Below are 20,867 nucleotides of genomic sequence, written 5' to 3' on the forward strand. Positions count from 1 at the left end.
GACACAGTTGGGAGCTTCTCAAGCAAAGGTGTTTGGGTTGGAGAGGGACATGGGATGGATCCAGGATGGATCCAGGACATGGATGGATCCAGGATGTGGGATGGATCCAGGATGTGGGATGGATCCAGGACGTGCTGTCCCATCAAGAGAGCAGATCCCATTTGCTTCAGAGAATCCTGGGAAGGGACAATGCTCCCCAAACCCCCCAGCCATGGCAGGGACAGAAGCCCTTGTGCCACCACCACACTGTCCTTGGGGACATCCTTGGGGTGTCACTGCCCCATCTGAAACGGGGCAATCCCAGTGCCACCAGTGTCCCCAGGGCTGGGAGGGGTCTGTCCTAGTGCCACCAGTGTCCCCAGGGCCAGGAGGGTTCTGTCCCAGTGCCACCAGTGTCCCCAGGGCCAGGAGGGGGCTGGCTGTGGGGCAGGGCCCTACAGGGCCCCTGCCTGGCATGGGGAGGGGGTTGGGGGGTGCAGGTGGGAAGAGGGGATGGGGAGGGCAGAGGGAATAGGGTTGGAAGTAGAAGCAGGTAAGGCAGGAAGGGAGGGGTGTGGATGAGAGAAAACCTGGGAAGAGCTGGAAGGGGAGTGTTGCTCCTACAGGAGGGACTGGGGAGGAGCAGCGGCCTTGAGGGACACTCAAGGTGGCCTTAAGTCCTTGGTGGAGGAAAAGGGGAGCAGAGGGAAAGGTGGAGGTCGGATGAGACCTGGAGTGTCAGCTCAGTGTCAGGGGGCACCCTGGCAGGGGTTTCAGTGCCTCAAAAACTCAGGGTAGGGCTGGGGACCCTCCTGGGGACCAGCAGTGACAGGGGAGGAGCAGAGCAGGCTCTGGGTGGTGGTGCCCGTCCGTGTGCTCCTGACGGGCTCCTGCTGGCCCCAGTGAGCCCGAAATTGGTGCTGGTGGAGCTGGGGCCGAGCTCTTCCCTCCCCCTTCCCCCGCAGATCCTCCTGGCTCCCCTGGCCCGAGGGCTGGCACAGCTCGGGGACAGGAGCGGGTGTGTGGCTGCTCCTGGGCACACACATCCTGGATAAACCAGTCTGGGGACACTTTGGGGCTTCCTGACACCTGGTTTACTGCAGAAGGAAAAGCCGAGGCGCTGTTTGCAGACCCGGGGGGGGGTAGGAGGTGACAGAGCCTCACCGGAGTCCCCAAGCCTTGGTAGAGGTGACTGCGGGCAGAGCGGGGCTGTCCCCTCCTGCCTGTCCTAGGTGAGCTCCTCTGGCAGCCCTGGAGATTGGGCAGGCTGGAAAAGTCCCCCCCAAAGGCAGAGCAGAGCCCCCTCCCCGGGGCTGGCACCACTCCTGGCAGGTGGTGGATGCGGTGCCAGGGTGCGTGAGGGTTCCTGCCCGCCCGGCACGTCCCGGCCCGGCTGCAGCTGCTGGGGGTCACTGCCCTCGGGCAGCTGCTGGTCCGGGGTGTGCTGTGCCCCCCCTGCCACGACGGGGAGAGGGGATGGCCCACAGAGAGCGCCGAGGAACCGCTTGGGATGGAGGAAAAAGAGTTTGGGAAGGGCTGGGGCTCCCTCAGCAAAACGAGTCTGGTGTTTGTTCACTGGCAGGGGGGGTTTGGAGCAAGTAATTCCTTGGGATACAAGCACAGAGCAGGTTAAAATATCACCCACTTATAGGATAAGCCATTAGAGAGTGTCCAAAGGAGGCAACCAAGATGGGGAAGGGCCTCGAGGGGCTGAGGGCACTTGGTGTGTTCAGCTGGAGCAGAGGAGACTGAGGGGAGACCTCCCTGCAGTTCCAACTGCCTGGGCAGGGGCAGAGGAGGGGCAGGACTGAGCTCTGCTCTGGGGGGACCAGGGACAGCCCCCAGGGAATGGCTGGAGCTGTGTCAGGGCAGGCTCAGGGTGGATCTCAGGGAAAGGTTCTTCCCCCAGAGGGTGGTTGGCACTGAACAGGCTCCCCAGGGCAGTGGGCACAGCCCCAAGGCTGCCAGAGCTGCAGGATGATCCCCTGGGGCACAGGGGGTGACTCTTGGGGGTGACTCTGTGGTTCTGTGAGGTTGTGGCTCCCTGGGATGGTTTTCTCAGGGCTGTCCCCGGGCTGGAGGGGACACGGAGCCCTCCCTGGCTCAGCTCCCAGCGAGTCCCAGGGCAAATTTGGGCCAGCCCTGCGTGGGTTTTCCTGTTGCTCTGCCCCATCCAGCTGGGAGGAGAACGATCCCATCCCAGCCCCCAAACAACACCCCAAAGGTCGGTTCCTGTTTGCACCCCCAGGTCCTGCAGCAGCTCCTGGTCCCGGCATGAGTTCAGGGCTGGGCCCCCTGTGCTGCCCCGGGAGTTGATGTTGGGGGGCCTGGTGGGGGGGGTGAACCCCAGCTGCTCATGGAATTAGAGAATCATTTAGGGTGGATCAAGTCCAACCCTCAGCCCAGCCCTGCCATGGTCACCTCTAACCCCTGTCCCCAAGCGCCACATCCACACGTCTCAGAAGCTCCTCCAGGAGTGGTGACCCCAGCGCTGCCAGGGGCACCTATGCCAGGGCTGGGTAGCCCTTCCCATGAGGGAAGAGAGTTCAGTGAGTCCCCATGGTGACTGTGAGTGCTGCTGGTGTGAGCTGGGATGCATCCAGCCCCAGGGATGGCCCCGGAGCCTGTGCCAGCCAGGGGATGCCCATCGGGCAAGAGGCATCCTTCAGTGCCTCAGAAACCCTCCTGCTGATGCCCCTTTACTGCCTGGTTGTGTTTTCCAGAACTGACAAGGACATTTTGGAGACAACACTTGATAAATCTCCAACCTCAGGGGTGGCACCGCAGCCAGGGGGGCTTTGGGAGTGGGACTGGGGCTGTGTCCCTGCAGCCCCTGCCCTCAGTCATTGCTGGGGGGTGAAGTAACAGTCCACTTGCGTGTGACAGACAAATGGAAACCCTGCCCGGGGCCCACCTGCTGCTGCCCCGGCCCTTGACTCAGCGCCTGCGAATATCGCGGTGACGGCGAGGCTGGAAATGCTGGAGCCGGAGCTGGGAATGGGAACAGGAATGGGATGGGGGGTGGGAGGTGGGAGGTGCCGAGCAGGGCACTGAGCCACCCCCCCTGCTGTTTGTGGTTGGCCACTGTGTGTTTTCCACATGAGCTCCCTGGGTTTTTGGAGGTCTGACCTAAACCCCTCTGGAGGTCTGACCTAAACCCCTCTTCAGGTCTGACCTAAACCCCTCTGCAGGTCTGACTTAACCACCCTAAAGGTCTGACCTAAACCCCTCTGCAGGTCTGACCTAAACCCCTCTGCAGGTCTGACTTAACCACCCTAAAGGTCTGACTTACCCCCCTGGAGAGGGGACAGGCAGGGGCAGGAGGGGGGAAGCAGCTGAAAGGAGGGGACAGCCCCCCATGGGAAGTGTCACCACTAACCAGCAGCACAGACGGGTTTGGTCACCTCCCTTCTGCTGGAATCCAGGGGTCTGGGAGCTTTCCTGGCCATCTGAGGTGCCTCCCACGGACTCACAGTCCACGTCACGTGTTCAGAGCTGGATGTAGGAGGTGGGGACGGTTCCTGCCCTCTCCTGTTGGGTGGCTTTGAGTGTGTCCCACTGGGGATGGCCCTGGGGACCCTCTCAGTGCTGGTGTCCCCTTCCCAGGGCACAGGGGGTGGGTGACTGTCCTCACTGACCATCCCCCGGAGCCTGGCTCTGTACCCTGCCCTGTTGAGGCCCATGGTGGCCCGTGGTGACCCAGCTGTGACATCCCACTGCTGTTCCAGCCCTGCTGGGCTGTGAAGAGCCCACCAGGACCCCAGAGACGTTTATGGGATGAGCTTGGAGGATTTTACAGCTCCGGGGAGCCCTTCCCAGAGGGAGGAAATGAGCTCTTGGTTTGTTCCAGGCCTTTGGCATCTCTGCTTGACAGAGCACAGGTGGGGAGGTCTCCCCCCCTCCTGCCTAATGCTGAGCCTTGGCCAGGGATGGTCCCAATCTCTGAAGCCTTCAGGGTTTGCCCCAGCTGTTGGAAGGATCTGCCCTCTCTCCACTCAGCTGTTGTAGTGGGGAAGGCGCCGCCGAGGCTTCCCCTCATTCCCGCCCGGCAGGTCTCTGATCTCCTGGAAAATCTGGGGGGATGGATCAATCTGATGCTTTTGTGGGACAGATTTGCCCCTTTGGAATGGGGTCCTGCCAATAAACCCAGCTGGGGGTGCCTGTGCTGTGTCACCAGGGGGCTGGGATGGCGTGAGGGGGATCTGACTCTTTAGGGAATAAATGACACTGTCCCTGTTTAGACCAAAGTTACCTGGAAGATAACTAAGGGAACACATCAGTGCACTGGAAATGTGGGTTTAAAAACCAGTATAAAAAGTCCCAGCTTCCTGTAGGAAGAGAATCCCTGGGAATCAGGGAGAACCTGCATTCCAGCAAAGTCCTGAAATACTTGGAGTTCCAGGCAAAAACAGGCTGATATTTTTAATTACCCCTAAATTTTTAATATTCAACCCTCTTGGATGCCTGTAGGGACAGCCAGCACAGCCCACTGGGTGTGACGTTCCCTTCCATGCTGAGGTGGAGGATTTGATTTCCACCACCAGACTCCCTTTCACCGAGTCAGAATCCCAGAATATTCCCATCTGGAAGGGACCCACGAGGATCACCGAGGCCCAGCTCTGAAGTGAATGGTTTCTGGGGGTGTTTGAGGTCCCTCACCCAAACCTGGGGGGTCTGAGGCTCCTCATTCCCGTCCCTGCCGTTGTGGTGGCACCGGAACCTTCATCTCTGGGTCTGGTGCCTCCCAAATCCTCTGACTCCCAGCTCGGCCGACCTGCTGTGGAGAGCAGAGTCTCCCAGCTGGAGTTCACTCAACCCCTGCTGGAGTTTGCTCAACGTGAGGCGTCCTGTGGGAATCAACAAGATGCCAACAGACTCCGGTAACGTGGCCCGGATAAGTCGGGGTGATAAAACCCTGTTGATTCATTTGCACTTGAACTATGAGTCACCCTGTGAGTCAACAGAGCAAACGGCACCCAAACGTCATCCAACAGGTTGAAAAAGCTCCAGTTTCACTCAAATCAAGGGAAATTATTACCTTGATGTTCCTTCTCCCCTGAGGAAAGCGTTTGGTTTTTAGCCGCGCTCCCCCAAATGGAAACTGGAGAGGAATCCGAGCGCTCATTTCCTTACGAACCACAGCGTTGGTATCGATTGATTTTGCTTTCAGAGCTCTCCAAATTGCTTTTCTTGATCAAAAGAAACCTACTTCTTTTTTGGTTTTGTGGTTGTTTTTTTTTTTTTTTTACAACAAAGTGTTTTCGGTGCAGATTAAACATCGAGATCATCGCTGGGAAAGGCACAGGGAAGACTCCTGAGGATTGCTGATGTTTGTGGGAGTCTGGAAATGGCCACCTGTGGAAAGAGTCATCAAAGCATGTGCAGGGGTCAAGTGGAGGGGTCAAGGCAGGGAGAAATCCCTGGAGGTCAAGGTGTTGATAACCAGAGCTTCTCCCATCGTCCCCTCCAGGTGCCAGACCCAGCTGGGAGCCAAAGGAGCTGGAGGGGCTCAGATGGGAGGTCTCCTCCAGCCCTGGGCAGCAGCACTGTCTTCTCTCTTGCCAGAGCAGCTGTACGAAGTTTTCTGGTTCGTGACCCACTTGGCAAGTCTGAGCCTCTCCCAGATGCTCCAGGGAGCAGGAGGAGCTGCCCGAGCCTGGCCATGGCAGCAGAAGTGCCTGGGAGTGCCCTGTCACCTCCTCCTGCCTCAGAGAGCTCATCCCTCAGGCATCCCAAGGGTATTTTGGGGAAGGTTTTATTGGCCACATTCCTCCTCACGGGGGGAAAGTAATCGAGGAACATCTGGGGTATCACATAGTTGTGGAGGAAAGGGGCCCTCCCTGAGGCACTGACACCATCTCATGGTGTCCTGGCCTTGTCCTGCTGCCAAACAACCAGGGCAGCAAAAGAAATCCCTCCCTGGAGCACGAGGGTCTTGCTGCTCCAGCTGGGATGTGTCACCCCTCGGGCTCTTCTTTGGGATGTCCCCACATCCCTTTGCAGATCAGGCTCGGCCAAGGGGGCTTTGCTCTTCCTTCGCTCCCTCCGGTTCCTGGGTCACCACAGTTCCCCCCACACCTGGAAAACCACCCCCTTGGTGCCAGGCTGGGGTCACCTGGCCCTGGCAGAGGTCAGGCTTCGTGCTCTGGCTGTCCTGGAGGTGTCTCCTCACCCCCATGTCCATGTCTGGAGGTGTTTCCTGGGGACCACAGAACCCTGAGCCTCTGGAGCAGCACCCAGGAGAGCCAGGCCCGCTTGGCTCCTCCCCAGCTGCCTCCCTGGGCACAGGGAATTAGCTGGGGAACAGGGAAAACACCGCCAGCCCAAGTTTGAGGAAGGCTGGGGGTACAGAGACACCTTTGGCAGTGTCTCGTACATGGTGAGGGAGGGAAAGGGGCAGGCCAGGGGTGAGGGGTCATGTCCTGGAGGACTCAGGGTCTTTCATGGCTCACTGGAGGGATTTGGGGTGAATCTGGGTTTGGGGGGGTGACAGGAGGGTGGCTGGTGATGAGTTCTGTGGTGCTCAGGCTCCATGGCCAAGGTGCTGGGGGAAGGGGCAGCTCCTGGAGGACACGGCACAGGGTGAGGGTCTCCAGGAACAGGGGAGGGGCCAGCTGGGCTGGGCCAAATCATCCCTAGGGTTGAGTTCCAACCTCAGACATTGGGGGCCTGAGGGTGAGGAGGGGGAGGACAGAGGGAGCAGAGGGGTCTGGGGTCACAGGGGCTGTGGGAGAACGTGACGGGGAGCGGGTGGGTGGGGAGGTCAGTGCAGGATTAACTAGGGGGGTCTGGTGTCAGTGCAGGGGCTGGGGAAGGAATGTGGGGTCCAGGGGTCCCTGGAGAGGCTGAGAGGGGACTGGGGGCGGGCAGGGGGTGGCTGAGGAGGTGGCAGTGAGGGCGTGGGGAAGCCCCGAGCTAGAGGGGTGCTGGGGACAGGAGCAGTGTCCCCAAAGAAAGGTGACCCGGCCCTGGCCCGCCCAGCTCTCTGAGAGCCCAGGGGGGTGGTGGGGGGGCCGGGACCATGTGCTGCCATCCCATAGGAGGGGGCCGCGGGGGCTGCTGAATGTGCAGGTCCCGGGTGGCTATTCCTGGCCGTCCCGCCCGCGCAGGCAGATTGGTTTGCACGGAGGTGACAAGTGCCAGCCCAAGCCTATAAAAGTCACCGCAGCCCCTGTCCTGGCTCAGTGACCTCGTTCCCCCCTCCCAGCACAGCCCTCCCGCAGCAGAGGGGACACCTGAGCAGGGATCCCAGCGAGCAGCCCCGACCCCACGTCTGGAGGAGAGACCTCTTGTCTGGAGCGGGAACCCCAAAGCAGGGCGAGAAATCAGAGCAGAGACCCCCAGCCCTGCTGACCCCCAGCCCCCCGCTCTGCAGTGATGACGGGGAAATCGGCCCCTCCAGCCAAAAAACCCGCCCCGGTGGCTGCCAAGAAAAAGGCAGCGCCGGCCCCCAAGGAAAAGGCAGCTCCGGCCCCCAAGGAAGAACCGGCCCCAAAGGAAGAACCAGCCCCAAAGGAAGAACCGACCCCAAAGGAAGAGCCGACCCCAAAGGAAGAAGCGGCCCCTAAGGAAGAAGTGGCCCCGGCCCCAGCTGCTGAAGAGCCCCCGGCCCCCACAGAAGCCGCTCCCACCCCCCCAGAAGCCGGAGCAGAAGCCACTCCAGCCCCCGAGGAAGGTTCCCCAGCACCCCCCGCCGAACCCCCGGCCCTCGAACCTGAACCCCAGCCAGAGAAGCCCAAGGAAGGTGAGGACGGGGCGGGACCCTGGAGCGGGGAGGGGGCACAGGCAGGGCTTGGAGGGGCTCGGAGGGTGTCGGGGTGAGGGGACGGAGGGGGGGAGCTGTCAAGGGGGATTTGCTGAGGACTGGGAGGGTGGGTGGCTGAGGATTGGGAGGGTGGGTGGCAGACGAGGAGAGTGAGGGATTGCCCTTGGGCAGAGCTGCCCTCACCCCCAGGTTCTTTGCAGAGCCACCCAGCTCCCCCCTGTCCTTGGCCGTGGAGGAGGTGAGCGAGAATTCCTTCACGCTGACCTGGAAAGCTCCGGAGCACACGGGCAAGGCGGGCCTGGATGGATACCTGGTGGAGATCTGCAAGGATGGAAGTAGGACCGGGCTTTGCTGCCTCTGAGCGTGGAGGGGGGGTTGCTTGTGCAGGCATGTGGGGAGGGGGGGCTGGAAACGCATTTCCCCAGGCACCAACTCCTGTTCTTTGCCCAAATCCGTTTATTTTAAATGGTTATTTTATTTTATTTACTTTTTTCCCCATGGAAAAGTGGAGCTTCCTGTTGGCTTCAGATAGTTGGGATGTCTCTAGCAGGGGGTTTAATGTCACCGCTGTGTCCAGCTGGAGGGTGGAGGAGGGACCAGCCTGCTCTCTGAGGATGGTCCCTGATCATCTCCAGCTCTGCAGGGACGTGGGGTTGGGATGGTGATCCAAGGAAACGGGAGGAAGAAGCTCAATTTTGCCATGTTTGCCTAAAGTGAAACATGGAAGGAATAGGGAGAAGGCAGGAGGATGAGGGAGGAAAGGATCCTGGGAAGCACAAGAGGGGCTGGAATGTGTCAGCAGACCTATAGGAGGGTGGGTAGGCGGATGGAGGGGGCTGGTGGGTGGCAGTGATGATCTGTGGTTCTCTGTTGGCCTCTGGAATAGGGGAGGGTGAGGAAGACTTGAGTTTTGGGACCTCTCTTGAAGCTCTGCTGGGCTTTGGGGTGGCAGTGGGTGACATGTGTGTCACCTCCCCTACAGGGGGACATTGGGGCTGCTGGGCTGGTGCTGCAGGAGCCTGGAGGGGTTTGAGAGACCCAGGTGGTCTGAGGGCCTTGGGGAACTCGATCCTTGGCTGTTTAGCTGGTGGCACACACAGCCAACACATTCTTGGCTCCCATCGCTGGGCTGGGGACAGGGGACAATCAGGAGGAGGCCCTTGTGTGGCACAGGGAAAGGTGCAGCAGTTCCTGGAGGGGTCTGGGGGAGAGGCACCCAAAGGGCACGGGCTGGGTGCTGTCCTGGGCCTGTCTGGGTGGCAGGAGAGCTGCAGTGACACTTTGGGGAGCCCCAGGCCTTTGGTGAGCGGGCGGTTTGTTCTCTACCTGAGGAGCCTCCGCAGGGTTTGGCTCAAGGCCAGGCTGTGCCAGCTGGGGATGGGGCTGTGTTTGTGCCTCCTGCCTGTGGGGTGGGTGTGAGATGCCCCTTCCAAGCAGGAAGCTGGAGGTGAAGGGAAAGAGCAGCTGGTGGGATTTGGCTGCTCTTGAGGGCACCGGCAGGAAAAGCTCCTTGGTTTGAAGGTGGCTTGGCATGGATGGTCCATGGGGCCGGTGGCACGTGATGAGCAGACCTTGCCTGGGGTTCAGGACATGCTGGGGGACATGGGGAGCCCCAGTGTTGCCCTGGGGCAGTGAGAGGGGTGCACTGGCAGGGGGGTCAAAGGATTTTTCCTTCCAGATGTGCCCCTGGTCAGCAAGGACCACATTTGCTGGACCGTGATGCCTTTTCTTACCTGCAGAAAATGTCCTGCTCCACTGCTGAGCTTCTGCCAGCTCTTCACACCCAAAACTTCACACCCAGCTCTTCACACACAGCTCTTCACACCCCACACTCCTTGCCAGGGGGTGCCCAACTTCCCCTCTAAGGTCCCTTTTCCTGCTGCTGCCCCAAATCATTCCATCTTTCCAAGGAAGGGGTTCTGTGCCTCTGGATCCCTCCTGGGGGGATCCTGCTGTTTGGGGGGGTGTCTGTCTGTCCCTGGCACACCTGAAGTTCTGTGCTGGGTTCATCCCAGGTTCTGAGTGGAAAGCTGTGAACCAGGAGCCTTTTCTTTCCACGCGCTACACGGTCCCAAACCTCAGCTCCGGGGACAAGATCCACGTGCGGGTGACGGCCGTCGGTGCCAGCGGCTCCAGCGCCCCGGCCACACTGGAGCAGCCAGTGCTCATCAGGGAGATCCTCCGTGAGTATTGCACAACTCCAGGGGGAAATCCCTGCACAGCTCCAGGGGGAAATCCCTGCAGAATCCGGGGATGAAATCCCTGCACAATCCTGGGTCAAATCCCTGCAGAATTCCCGTCTATCCCTGCAGAATTTCTCAAATCCCTACAGAATTCCTGTGTGAAATCCCTGCACAATTCCTGGGTGTCCGTCCCTGAACAATTCCTGTGTGAAATCCCTGCAGAGTCCCTGGGTGTCCATCCCTGCAGAATTCCTGTGTGAAATCCCTGTGGAGTCCCTGGGTGTCCATCCCTGCACAATTCCCGGGTGTCCATCCCTGCAGCCTCTGCCCCTCTCACACATCACATCCAACCCTTGACCCAGATCATGGAATATTTGGGGCTGAAAGGGCCCACAGGGATCCTCAGGTCCAACCCTTGAGTGAAAGGCCCACACAGGGATCAACCCCACCCCCCCTGGAACACCCAGCTGCTCTGATCCCAGATTTTGGGGTTATTCTCCGGGCCTGTGCCCAATTCCCTCGGGAAGGAGAAACTCCCTGAGCTGCTCCCACAGCCAGGGCAGCTTTGGGGTGAGGGAGTCCCCGGGTAGAGCCCCCCATTTTCGTGGCTGGAGCTCAGGGTCCCCGTCCATCCCTGCCTCTCTCCTCCCCCTGGCCACGCTCTCATCCCAAAAATTCCACCTCCTCGTTTGCCAGCTCCATTTATTCAGCTCAGGGAAGGCAAGAGCGGCTTGTCTGGGCCGTGGGAACTCCAATCACGCTGAACTCGCTAATGAACTTGCGGCTGCCGTGCCTGGCAAGGCTCACATTCCTGCCGGGATGCTGCTCTGGATGAGGCTTTGCTGGTTCCCACAGCAAACGGCAAATTCAGGCTCATTTTCCCGTTCCAAGGAATTATTAAGGCCCAAGTTTTCCTGGTACTTGAAGGACATATTGGATTTTACAGCTGCTTAAAAATAGTAATAATACCAACAAAGGTTATTCCAGGAACCATCAGCTTTTCATAGCAAAAGGCTTGGAGGAGTTCTTGGAGGCGTCTGGGTCTGTGCTCCGGGAGGAGGTGGATGTTTCTTCTCTTCTTTTCTCTTCTCTTTTTTTCTTTCTTTTTTCTTTTTTTTTCTCCTCTTTTTCTTTTTTTTCTTTTTTCTCTTTTTTCTTTTTTCTTCTTTTTTCTTTTTTCTTTTTTCTTTTTTTTTCCTCTTTTTCTCTTTTTTATCTTTTTCCCCTTTTTTTCTCTTTTTCTTTTTTCTTTTTTTCTTTTTCTTTTTCTTTCCCTTTTTCTTTCCCTTTTTCTTTCCCTTTTTCTTTCCCTTTTTCTTTCCCTTTCCCTTTCCCTTTCCCTTTCCCTTTCCCTTTCCCTTTCCCTTTCCCTTTCCCTTTCCTTTTCCCTTCCCGTTCCCGTTCCCATTCCCTGAAGTGTGTCCAGCCCGAGTTCTCCCCTCTCTGCCGAGTCTGTTCCCTTCTGGCTATCCCGCTTTCCCGGGCCTGCCCTCTGTGCCCCTCCCCCTGCATTTACAGCAGCGGGGACAGACTCGGGGACAGCTCGAGGGGCTGAGACCTGGGGCAGGGAAAATGCCTCCCCACGCTGACACTCTGTCACCTGGGCCACCAGCATTGTCCTCCCCCCGACAGTGTCACCTCGGCATAGGGAGGGAGCTGAGGGAACCCCCCCCGGCATTCCCATTCCTCCCTGGGACTCAGGTTTCTGTGCCCTGCTGAGGGGGACGAGCCCAGGAGGCAGCAGGGATGGAGGGACGAGCCCAGGAGGCAGCAGGGATGGAGGGCTGGGTCCCTGGAGCCGCAGCAGGAGCACAGGAGGGACGTCCTCAGCTGTCGGAGCCGTCTGGGAGCGCCGGGCGTGTCCCAGGATTCCACCCTCACAGCTGTTTGGCTCAGTCTGGTTTAATTCTGGCCGTGCCCCCTCCCCAGAGCTCCTGCACCTTTAATCCAGGCACAGACACTCAGCTCTTTCACGAGGGGCTCCCCTAAAGCCTCTCCAGAAGGATCCCCGAGTGGTAGAGTTACACAGGTTCTATTTTCACCCCGGGCACAAGGACACAATCCCTCCCTCAGCCTCCTCCGGGGGTGTTTTCCTTGGCTTTGTTGTGTTCCCTTGGGGACACGTCCCTTGTCACGAGCCTGGGGCTGTCCCAGGCACCTCCTGGATGGCACAGGCAGGTGGAGGTGGGGGGGGCTGGAGGTTGGGTTGTGTTACCTCTGGAACGTCTGGGGAGGGAATATTTCCCAGCTGGGAGATGCTGTTCCCGGCCTCACTCCCACGTGGGTCGTGCTGGGGCTCTCCTGGTCAGGCCCACGTTGTCTCCATGACCTGCAGGCAGGGAACAATCCCCTGGGTTGTGACCTGGTGTCCCAGGGGTGGATACAGTTTTGGGATACAGGCCACGGCCCTGCAGGGAATCACAGCCATCCAGGAGATGAGAGGGTGAGAGGTGTCCACGACTCTTGGTGGGTTTCCTGATGGCCAAGCAGGGGGATGTGAGGGGTGGGAGGTGACTTCCTTGTGTTCTCCCTGGTCTCCTGACCCGCCTTTCCGGTCCCCAGAGCTCCCAAAGATCCGGATGCCTCGTCACCTGCGGGAGACTTACGTCAGGCATGTCGGGGATGCCGTGAACATCATGATCCCTTTCCAGGTAGGTGGGTGGTGTGGGATTTAATCCCCCTGGTGTTTTCACTACAGGTTAGGTCATGCAGTGACTTTTCATGACGTGCCTGGGGCCAGCTGTGGTCTGATTGTCCTGGTCCTGTATCTCATGGGCCAAGGGTGGAAATGAGGCAGGAACCTTTTTCCCATTCCTGCCCAGCTCCCATTTTTCCCCTGCTACGCCTTTATTGGTGGTGCTGGCAATGGGACAACCCCAAGGACATGGGCTGGCTGTTGCTGCTGCCTCAGCTCACCAGCCCCAGGGCCCCACAGCTCAACACTGGGGGTCCCCTCGAGGGGAGCAGCTGCCTTTGGGGCCGGGCTGTGTGATGGGAGCGATGCTGGCACTGGTGGGAAAAGCTGGAGGTCGTCCCCTCAACTGCTCTGTCTCATCCTGGATGGGACATCACCAAAACATCACCATGGTCTGGGACGGGCAAAACCAGCCCTGGAATGTGTTGGTCAAGCAGGGGGGAGTGAGAGGTCCCTGAGATGAGGGACATGTCCCAGAGAAATTTGGGACCTTGGGCTGGCCATACTCCAGGCAGGCTTTTCCCTGGATGCCGGATTTAAGCCCGTGCTGTTGGGCTTGAGCCTGGGCTCAGCTCAGCACCTGGGGGAGTGAAGGAATTTGGGGAACTGCCATGTTGCAGCCTCATCCCTGGAGCCTGAGGGCTCCCAATTCCTGACCCTGGTGGGACTGGCAGGGATCTGGGGCTGGCAGGGATCTGGGGCTGGCAGGGATCTGGGGCTGGCAGGGATCAGCTGCAGGTCTGGAGGGGCCGGGCACAGCAGGCTGGTCCTGCCCGCCGTGCGCTCCAGTGGCTCCCAACCTGCCTCTGCTCCAGGGAAAGCCCCAGCCCGAGGTGACGTGGACCAAGGGGGACCAGCCCCTGGACAGCTCCCGCGTCAACATCCGCACCACGGCGCGGGACACCATCTTCTACATCCGGCAGGCCCAGCGCGCAGACTCGGGGCAGTACCAGCTGTGCGTGAGGATCAACGGTGCCGAGGACAGGGCCGTCCTGGACATCCAGGTGGTTGGTAAGGACAGGCACGGACACCCCGGGGCCCATTTCCACTCCTTGGCCGTGGGAAGGTCTTGTTCAGGGTGGGATGGGTTGGGATGGGACAGAAGCAGCAACAAAGAGAAGGACTTCGGGGTCCCTCTTCCAGTGGGATCATGGAGGTGAATCCTCTGGTTGGGGTGCAGGGTTTCTACCAGCCCTTGCCCCTCACAGCTGCTCCAGGGCTCATTTCTTCTCCTTGGTTTTGGGTAGGTCTTGCTCTGGGTGGGATGGAATGGGATGGGATGGGGCAGGACTGGCAAAAAGGTGGAGGTCACTCTTCCAGTGGGATCTTCTCCAGGATCATGGAGGTGAACTCCTCTGATTCAGGGTGCAGGGTTTCTACAGGCCCTTGCCCCTCACAGCTGCTCCAGGGCTCATTTCTTCTCCTTGGTTTTGGGCAGGTCTTGTTCTGGGTGGGATGGGATGGGGCAGGACCAGCAAGGAGGTGAAGGACTCTGGGGCCCCTCTTCCAGTGGGATCTTCTCCAGGGTCATGGAAGTGAATCCCCTGGTTGGGGGTGCAGGGTTCCCACCAGCCCTCACCCCTCATGGCTTATCATCCCTTGTGAGCTGCAGGAGAGGGAGCAGAGATCAAAAATGAGGAGCTTGAGGCTCAGAACGTGGGGGGAGTGACTCGGGATGTCACCTGGGGGGTTGTGTTTGCAGAGCCACCTGGGCCCCCCCAGAACCTGAAGCTGGTGGATGTGTGGGGCTTCAACGTGGCCCTGGAGTGGACCCCCCCTGTGGACAACGGGAACGCCGAGATCAAGGGCTACAGGGTGCAGAAGTCAGACAAGAGGAGCGGGGTGAGTCTGGGCAGCCCTGGTGCAGAGAGGCACTGAGAGGTCTTTGCCACGGGACAGACCCTGCTCGTTTATAACACATCAGTTTGTACAGTTCTTGCTCTGCTTTTCTCACCAAGACTTTCCAGGCACTTCTTCCCCCTTGTTTTCCTCTGTTTTTTGGCGTGCAAGTTAATTGGTACGTTACATCCAACAAGGATTAATATTTTTAAAAAATAATCCATCTTGTGGTTATAAAAAACCCCCAAAAACCCAAACAAAACAAACAAAGAAACGAACACTTTTTTTTTTTTTTTGGTACAGCTGCAGCTCTGATCGATTCAATATTTGCAGGTAAAGATTTATTGGAAATGGTGATATCAACCTCTTAGTTTAAAGGGTTGTGTATGTACTCTACTTTATATATTCATATACAGAATGTAGGACTTTATATATTTGTGATATGTGGATGGGGCCCCAGAGGGAAGAGATGAAATGGGAGCCTTGATTTTAGGAAAAAAAAAAAAAAAAAAGGAAAAGAAAAGGAAAAAGGCAAATAGTTAGAGAACTTTCTGGTATGGTGTGATATAAATAAATACAACAAAGCACCGGCCGTTTTGTAGCAAAGGACAGCAAAAGCAGACCCGTGCGCTGTTGGCATCTTCTCCATCCCCGGACCTTCCGCCTTTCCTCACAGTTCCCTTTCCCCCCTCCATCCCTGGAGCCTCTGCCTTTCCCTCCTCCATCCCCGGACCTGCTGCCTTTCCTCACGGCTCCTTTCCCTCCTCCATCCCCGGACCTTCCACCTTTCCTCACGGCTCCTTTCCCCCCTCCATCCCGGGACCTGCTTCCTTTCCTCACGGCTCCTTTCCCTCCTCCATCCCGGGACCTGCTGCCTTTCCTCACGGCTCCTTTCCCTCCTCCATCCCGGGACCTTCCACCTTTCCTCACGGCTCCTTTCCCTCCTCCATCCCGGGACCTTCCACCTTTCCTCACAGTTCCCTTTCCCCCCTCCATCCCTGGAGCCTCTGCCTTTCCCCCCTCCATCCCGGGACCTTCCACCTTTCCTCACGGCTCCTTTCCCCCCTCCATCCCGGACCTGCTGCCTTTCCTCACGGCTCGTTTCCCTCCCGCTCGCAGAAGTGGTTCACGGTTCTGGAGCGCTGCACCCGCACCAGCTGCACCATCTCCGACCTCATCATCGGCAACACCTACTCCTTCCGCGTCTTCTCCGAGAACTGCTGCGGGCTCAGCGACAGCGCCGCCGTGGCCGCCGGGGTGGCCCACATCGAGAAGACAAGTGGGGGCACTCCCGGCCTCGGGCTTGGGGGGGGGGGTGGTGGGGAGAGAGGGGTCCCGACCCCGCGGGGGCTTCCCGGGTGTTGGGTGGTGGTGCTGTGGTGGCCCCGGGGCCAGCCCAGGGGTACCCTGCCCGCACCCCACACCTCATTCCCCGTACCGTGGGCAGCCCCCTTGGGGGCAGCCAAGGCGTGGACATCCCTGGGGGAGATGGAAGCAGGAGCTGGGGCAGTGAGGGACAGCCCTGCCTCTGACCCTGCAGCTCAGGGCCAGCAGAGACCCCTCAGGAGTGCATCTTGGGGCCAAACCTGCCAGCAGCCTCCCTCAACCCTGCTCTCCATCTCCATCCTGCTCTCCATCTCCATCCTGCCCTCCATCTCCATCCTGCTCCCTGGGAGCACACAGGGAGTGGGGGGCTCTGCCCACCAGCTCCTGTTTCTCTGTGCTGAATTTTGGGGATGGAGCAGCAGATCCAGGGAGGTGCCTGGCCCGGGGTTGACCCGCTGCCCACAGGGTGGGTCACAGTGGGACTGAGGGCTGGCACCTCCCCTGACCCCTGCAGGGACTGGGCACTGACGTGGAGGGGCTGGATGAGAAGGCAGGGCTGGTCTGGGCTGAGAGCAGGTCCTTGGGGCAGGGGTGATGACACCTGGCCTGTGTGAGGGAGTAGAAGCATTTTTGGGTACCCTGTGACCATGTGTTGGTCAGCCAGGGAGCCCGAGCTCTGCCTCAACCCAGAACTGATTATTCCCTCAGAAACCACTTACCAGCCAGAGAAGATCCCCCAGAGGGACATGATGGAGCCTCCAAAGTTCACCCAGCCCCTGACAGACCGAACCACCACCCGGGGCTACAGCACTCACCTCTTCTGCTCCGTCAGGGGCTTCCCCCAGGTCAGAGGGACAGCACCACCTCCACGTGTGGGCACCAGGGGCTTGGGAGAGGTGGCTGGGAGAGAGTTGATCGTGCTGGGTTGGGGTTGGGTGAGGGTGGGGAGCTGCAGCTGCCCTCCCCGGGTCAGACTGGGGCAAGTTTGGGGTGTTCCTTCATGGGGGTGGGAGAGTGGTTGTAACTCAAGCCATGTCCTGTCTCCTGCACTGGGGGAGGAGGTGTGGAGTAGTGGTTTGGGCTTGAAAATGGGAGATTTGGGTCTTCAAAATCCTTCCGAGTGTGAATCCCACCATGGCCACCAGCTCCAGGCAGGGCCGAGGCGAAGGCAGAGGGAGGGGAGGTGGCTGCATTTGGGGGTCAGTCAGACTTCTCACTTCCCTCCCCGCTTCAAACAAACGAACGATCGATCCTGCTGCTTTCCAGCCCAAAATCATCTGGTTGAAAAACCAGATGGAGATCCGGGAAGACCCCAAGTACATCGCGATGATCGAGCAGGGCGTGTGCTCCCTGGAGATCCGCAAGCCCAGCCCTTTCGACGGCGGCGTTTACACCTGCAAGGCCGTGAACGCCCTCGGGGAGGCCTCGGTGGACTGCAGGCTGGATGTGAAAGGTGAGGAGCAGCAGGAGGAGCCGGAGGAGCCTTGCCCTGGTCTCTCGGCCTGGGGGGGGTGGTTTGTCCCTGGTTTGTCCCTGGTTTGTCCCTGGTTTGTGTTGGTTCTGGTGGTCCTGGGGCAGTCTGAGGGCTCTGGGCAGCCCTGGGGAGCTGCAGCTGCACAGCCTTATTGGGTTTATGGTCTTTGAAGCATCTGAAATCATCTTTCTGCATTCATGGCCTACAAATCACAGACTCACCGAATCCCAGGATATGCTGAGTTGGAAGGGACCCACAAGGATCACCCAGTCCAACCCTCAGCCCTGCACAGGCCCAGCCCCAAGAATCACCCCCTGTGCCCCAGAGGATCATCCAAACCCTCCTGCAGCTCTGGCAGCCTTGGGGCTGTGCCCACTGCCCTGGGGAGCCTGTTCAGTGCCAACCACCCTCTGGGGGAAGAACCTTTCCCTGAGATCCAACCTGAGCCTGCCCTGACACAGCTCCAGCCATTCCCTGGGGGCTGTCCCTGGTCCCCCCAGAGCAGAGCTCAGTCCTGCCCCTCCTCTGCCCCTGCCCAGGCAGTTGGAACTGCAGGGAGGTCTCCCCTCAGTCCCCTCTGCTCCAGCTGAACACACCAAGTGCCCTCAGCCCCTCGAGGCCCTTCCCCATCCTTGTTGCCTCCTTTGGACTCTCTAAGAGCTCAATCTCTTCCTTACATTGCCCCAAACTGCACAGTGGGAGGAAAGCAGAGCCCCAGAGCCAGAGCAGCTGCTGCAGGCTGGGCCCATCCTGCTCCTCCCTGCACCCCCAGCACTGGTGTCCTGAGCCACCCCCAAGGCCTGCCTGGGTGGCTGTGAGCTGAGCCTCCTCCCCTGCCCCTGGGCTGCCCTGATTTATGCCCAGGGATCCTGCCCAGCCTCCCCAGCTCACATTTCCCTGCCTCAGCAGTGCTCCCAGAGCAGCCCTTGCAAGGAGTTGCCCCCATTTCTCCCCCTGCCCGGGGCAGCCCCTCCTGTCCCACAGCCAGGATTCCTCCTGCCCACCCCCCACATGCTGCTCCAGTGCCTGTGTGTCCTTAAACACACCTTGTTTATGTGATTTCCCAAAAGTTATTCCTCAAAATCATGAAGCCAGAGAATGGTTTGGGCTGGAGGGACCTTAGAGGTCATCTTGTTCCACCCCCTGCCCTGGGCAGGGACACCTCCCACTATCCCAGGTGGCTCCAAGTTTATCCAACCTGTCCTTGGGCACTTCCAGGGATGGGGAATCCCCTGGGAATTCCATCCCAGCCCCTCCCCACCCTCCCAGCCAGCAATTCCTGCCCAATCTCCCATCTCTCCCTGCCCTCTGGCAGTGGGAAGCCATTCCCTGTGTCCTGTCCCTGCAGGCCTTGTCCCCAGTCCCTCTTCAGCTCTCCTGGAGCCCCTTCAGGCCCTGGCAGGGTCTCCAAGGTGTCCCTGGAGCCTTCCCTTCTCCAGGGGAACATTCCCAGCTCTCCCAGCCCGGCTCCAGAGCAGAGGGGCTCCAGCCCTGGGAGCATCTCCAGGCCCTCCTCTGGACCTGCTTCAGCAGCTCCTCATCCTCCTTTTGCTGTTCCCCAGGGCTGGGGCAGCTCTGCAGGGGGGTCTCCCCTGAGGGGGCAGAGTCCCCCCCTGCCCTCTGCCCTCCAGGCAGGAGGACGAGCTGGTCCCTGTGCTGGGAACACCCAGGAGGGCTCTGGGGGCCCTGGTGGGGCTGGGATGGCTTGGATCGTTGTGTGTGTGCAGGGATGAGGGGTGGGGGCACACGGGGGGGGTTGGCTGTGCCCTGGATATCCTTTGGAAGTCACAACGGGAGGAAGACGAGGGGAATTCAGGGGTTTTGTGTCTGCTGTGCTCTCCTGCAGTGCCCAAGTGAGGACGGATCGAAGAGCAAGACAAAGAGCAAGGTGGGTCTGGCTGGGGGCTCTGGGATTGCTGGGGCGTGGTTTGAGGGTCCTGGATTAGCCCCTGTCACCCCAACTCGGACCCCTCTCACCCCACGGCTCGGGAGGCACTGCTGGGGTGGGAGGAGGAGCCTGAGAGGAACCTGCCCCTCTGGGAGGTGGAGGGAGGGCTCTAAATAGGGCCGGGAGGAGGGACAGGGGGGGCTGGTGTGCCCAGCACAGCGGGCACAGCCCCGGTTTGCAGCCAGGGCTCTTGGGGAAACTTGGGTTGGGCAGGAAGGACAGGGCCTGGGGCCAGGAATAAAGGGGTGTGAAACGGGGCTGTGGGGTGGAAACACAGAGATAAAGGGCTGTGCCTGAGTTTTGTGGGGCAGGAGAGGACGGGGGGTGGGGGCTGGGCTGGGTTTGTCTTGCGCTGGAGCCACAGCAGGGATTTTTCCCCCTCATCCCTGAGTGTGGGGCCCTCAAAGCCCTCAGATCTCACTCCCTGTCCCCAGGTGGATGCTGCAGCTGCTGGGTGGGATCAGGGCCGGTGGTGATGCCCTGGTCTCTGCTGCTGGGGGGCTGCCCCTGCCTGGCAGAGCTCTGGGGAGGCTGCCTTGGCACGGCCCTCTCCGAGCCTGTCCTGAGCTGTGACAATAAAACCGGCCCCTCTGAGGGCCTTTGGTCCTAACAACGACCCCAAACCCCTCTGTCCTGCTCCTTGGGGGGTTGCCTTGGCCAGGGGTGGTGGAGGGAAGACCTCTGGGGGTGATGTGGGGACAGATAACATCCCACCCTATCAATGGGAGGAGATGGATTCCTGAGTTGGGAAATGAAAGGACCCTCTTTGTGGAACACACCAGAAGGTGTCTGCACCAGAGGGAACCCAGCCAGGGGAAGGACAGTGAGGGAAGTTTTCCTGCTGGAGCTGCAGGATGATCCTGGCTGGGGAGAAAGAACAGCAGCATCAAAACTGTGCCGTTGGTGCTTCTGCATCAAAGCACAATTTTTTTATCCACACCAGCGACCCGGCCAGGAACGGCCACCAGCATCCCCTCCCCCCGGCGTGAGGAAGGACAAACACGCACAGGTGGGGCCAGAATTCCCAGAATTCCTCGTTTCCCCCAAATTCCCCCGAATTACCACAAAATTCCATCAAAACCCCTGTAAAATAGCACAAAATTGACCTGAATTACTCCAAACATGTAAAATATATCCAAAGTACCCCCAAGAATCTCCCAAAAGATCCCAGAATTTCCTCCAATCCCCCTAATATTCCCAAACACACAAAACTGCCTCCAAAAAAATTCCCATATTCCATCAAACCCACCCAAAATATGCTCAAAGTACACCCAACCCCCCAAATCACCCCCAAATCCTCCAAGACCCCCAAATTCCCCCAAGTCCCATCAAAATACCCAATCAAGTCCCATAATATCCCAAAACGCCCTCAAAAACCCACCCAAATCCCTGAAAATTTTGGTGGGGCTTGGGGGAATCTGGGGGGTTTGGAGGATTTGGGGATGATCTGAGGGTTTGGTGTTTTGATGGGACTTGGGGGCATTTGGGGGTTTTGGAGGGCTGGGGATGATTTGGGTGTATTTTGCCCGTATTTTGGGTGGGTTTGAATTTGAGATTTTTTTTTTTTTTTATTTTGGAGTTGGTTTTGTGGGTTTGGGAATATCGGGGGGATTTGGGGAGGTTCTGGGAGGTTTTTGGGGGTGCTTTGGGGGTGTGTT

The 20,867-nt window shown here is 59.1% G+C and overlaps 1 protein-coding gene and 1 long non-coding RNA gene across 2 annotated transcripts in view; one reads left to right on the forward strand and one right to left on the reverse strand.

Annotated features, from left to right (window-relative positions):
* The first annotated feature begins 7,356 nt into the window (after positions 1-7,356).
* MYBPH (myosin binding protein H) lies at positions 7,357-19,720 on the forward strand. The gene is made up of 11 exons (XM_050323162.1): positions 7,357-7,723; positions 7,945-8,079; positions 9,760-9,927; positions 12,490-12,578; positions 13,438-13,633; positions 14,325-14,464; positions 15,581-15,740; positions 16,496-16,632; positions 17,054-17,240; positions 19,108-19,149; positions 19,644-19,720. The coding sequence occupies exons 1-10, from the start codon at positions 7,357-7,359 to the stop codon at positions 19,116-19,118; spliced, it is 1,590 nt and encodes a 529-aa protein (XP_050179119.1). The 3' UTR covers positions 19,119-19,149; positions 19,644-19,720.
* Positions 14,772-20,867, reverse strand: part of LOC126644169 (uncharacterized) — a 99,009-nt gene continuing 92,913 nt past the window's right edge. Inside the window, exon 2 of the long non-coding RNA XR_007629866.1 lies at positions 14,772-17,684. This is a non-coding gene — a long non-coding RNA (uncharacterized LOC126644169). The remainder of the gene's footprint in view (positions 17,685-20,867) is intronic.

This window comes from Myiozetetes cayanensis, unplaced genomic scaffold (assembly GCF_022539395.1).
Source record: "Myiozetetes cayanensis isolate MyiCay16 unplaced genomic scaffold, myiCay2020 scf29, whole genome shotgun sequence".
Taxonomy (NCBI): Eukaryota; Metazoa; Chordata; class Aves; order Passeriformes; family Tyrannidae; genus Myiozetetes; species Myiozetetes cayanensis.

Bases quoted from the DNA above. Each gene is read 5' to 3' on its own strand.
- MYBPH (XM_050323162.1), top strand. From the start codon at position 7,357: ATGACGGGGAAATCGGCCCCTCCAGCCAAAAAACCCGCCCCGGTGGCT. The intron at 14,465-15,580 runs GTGAGTCTGGGC...TCCCGCTCGCAG, and splicing joins AGTCAGACAAGAGGAGCGGG to AAGTGGTTCACGGTTCTGGA. The intron at 15,741-16,495 runs GTGGGGGCACTC...TTATTCCCTCAG, and splicing joins GGCCCACATCGAGAAGACAA to AAACCACTTACCAGCCAGAG.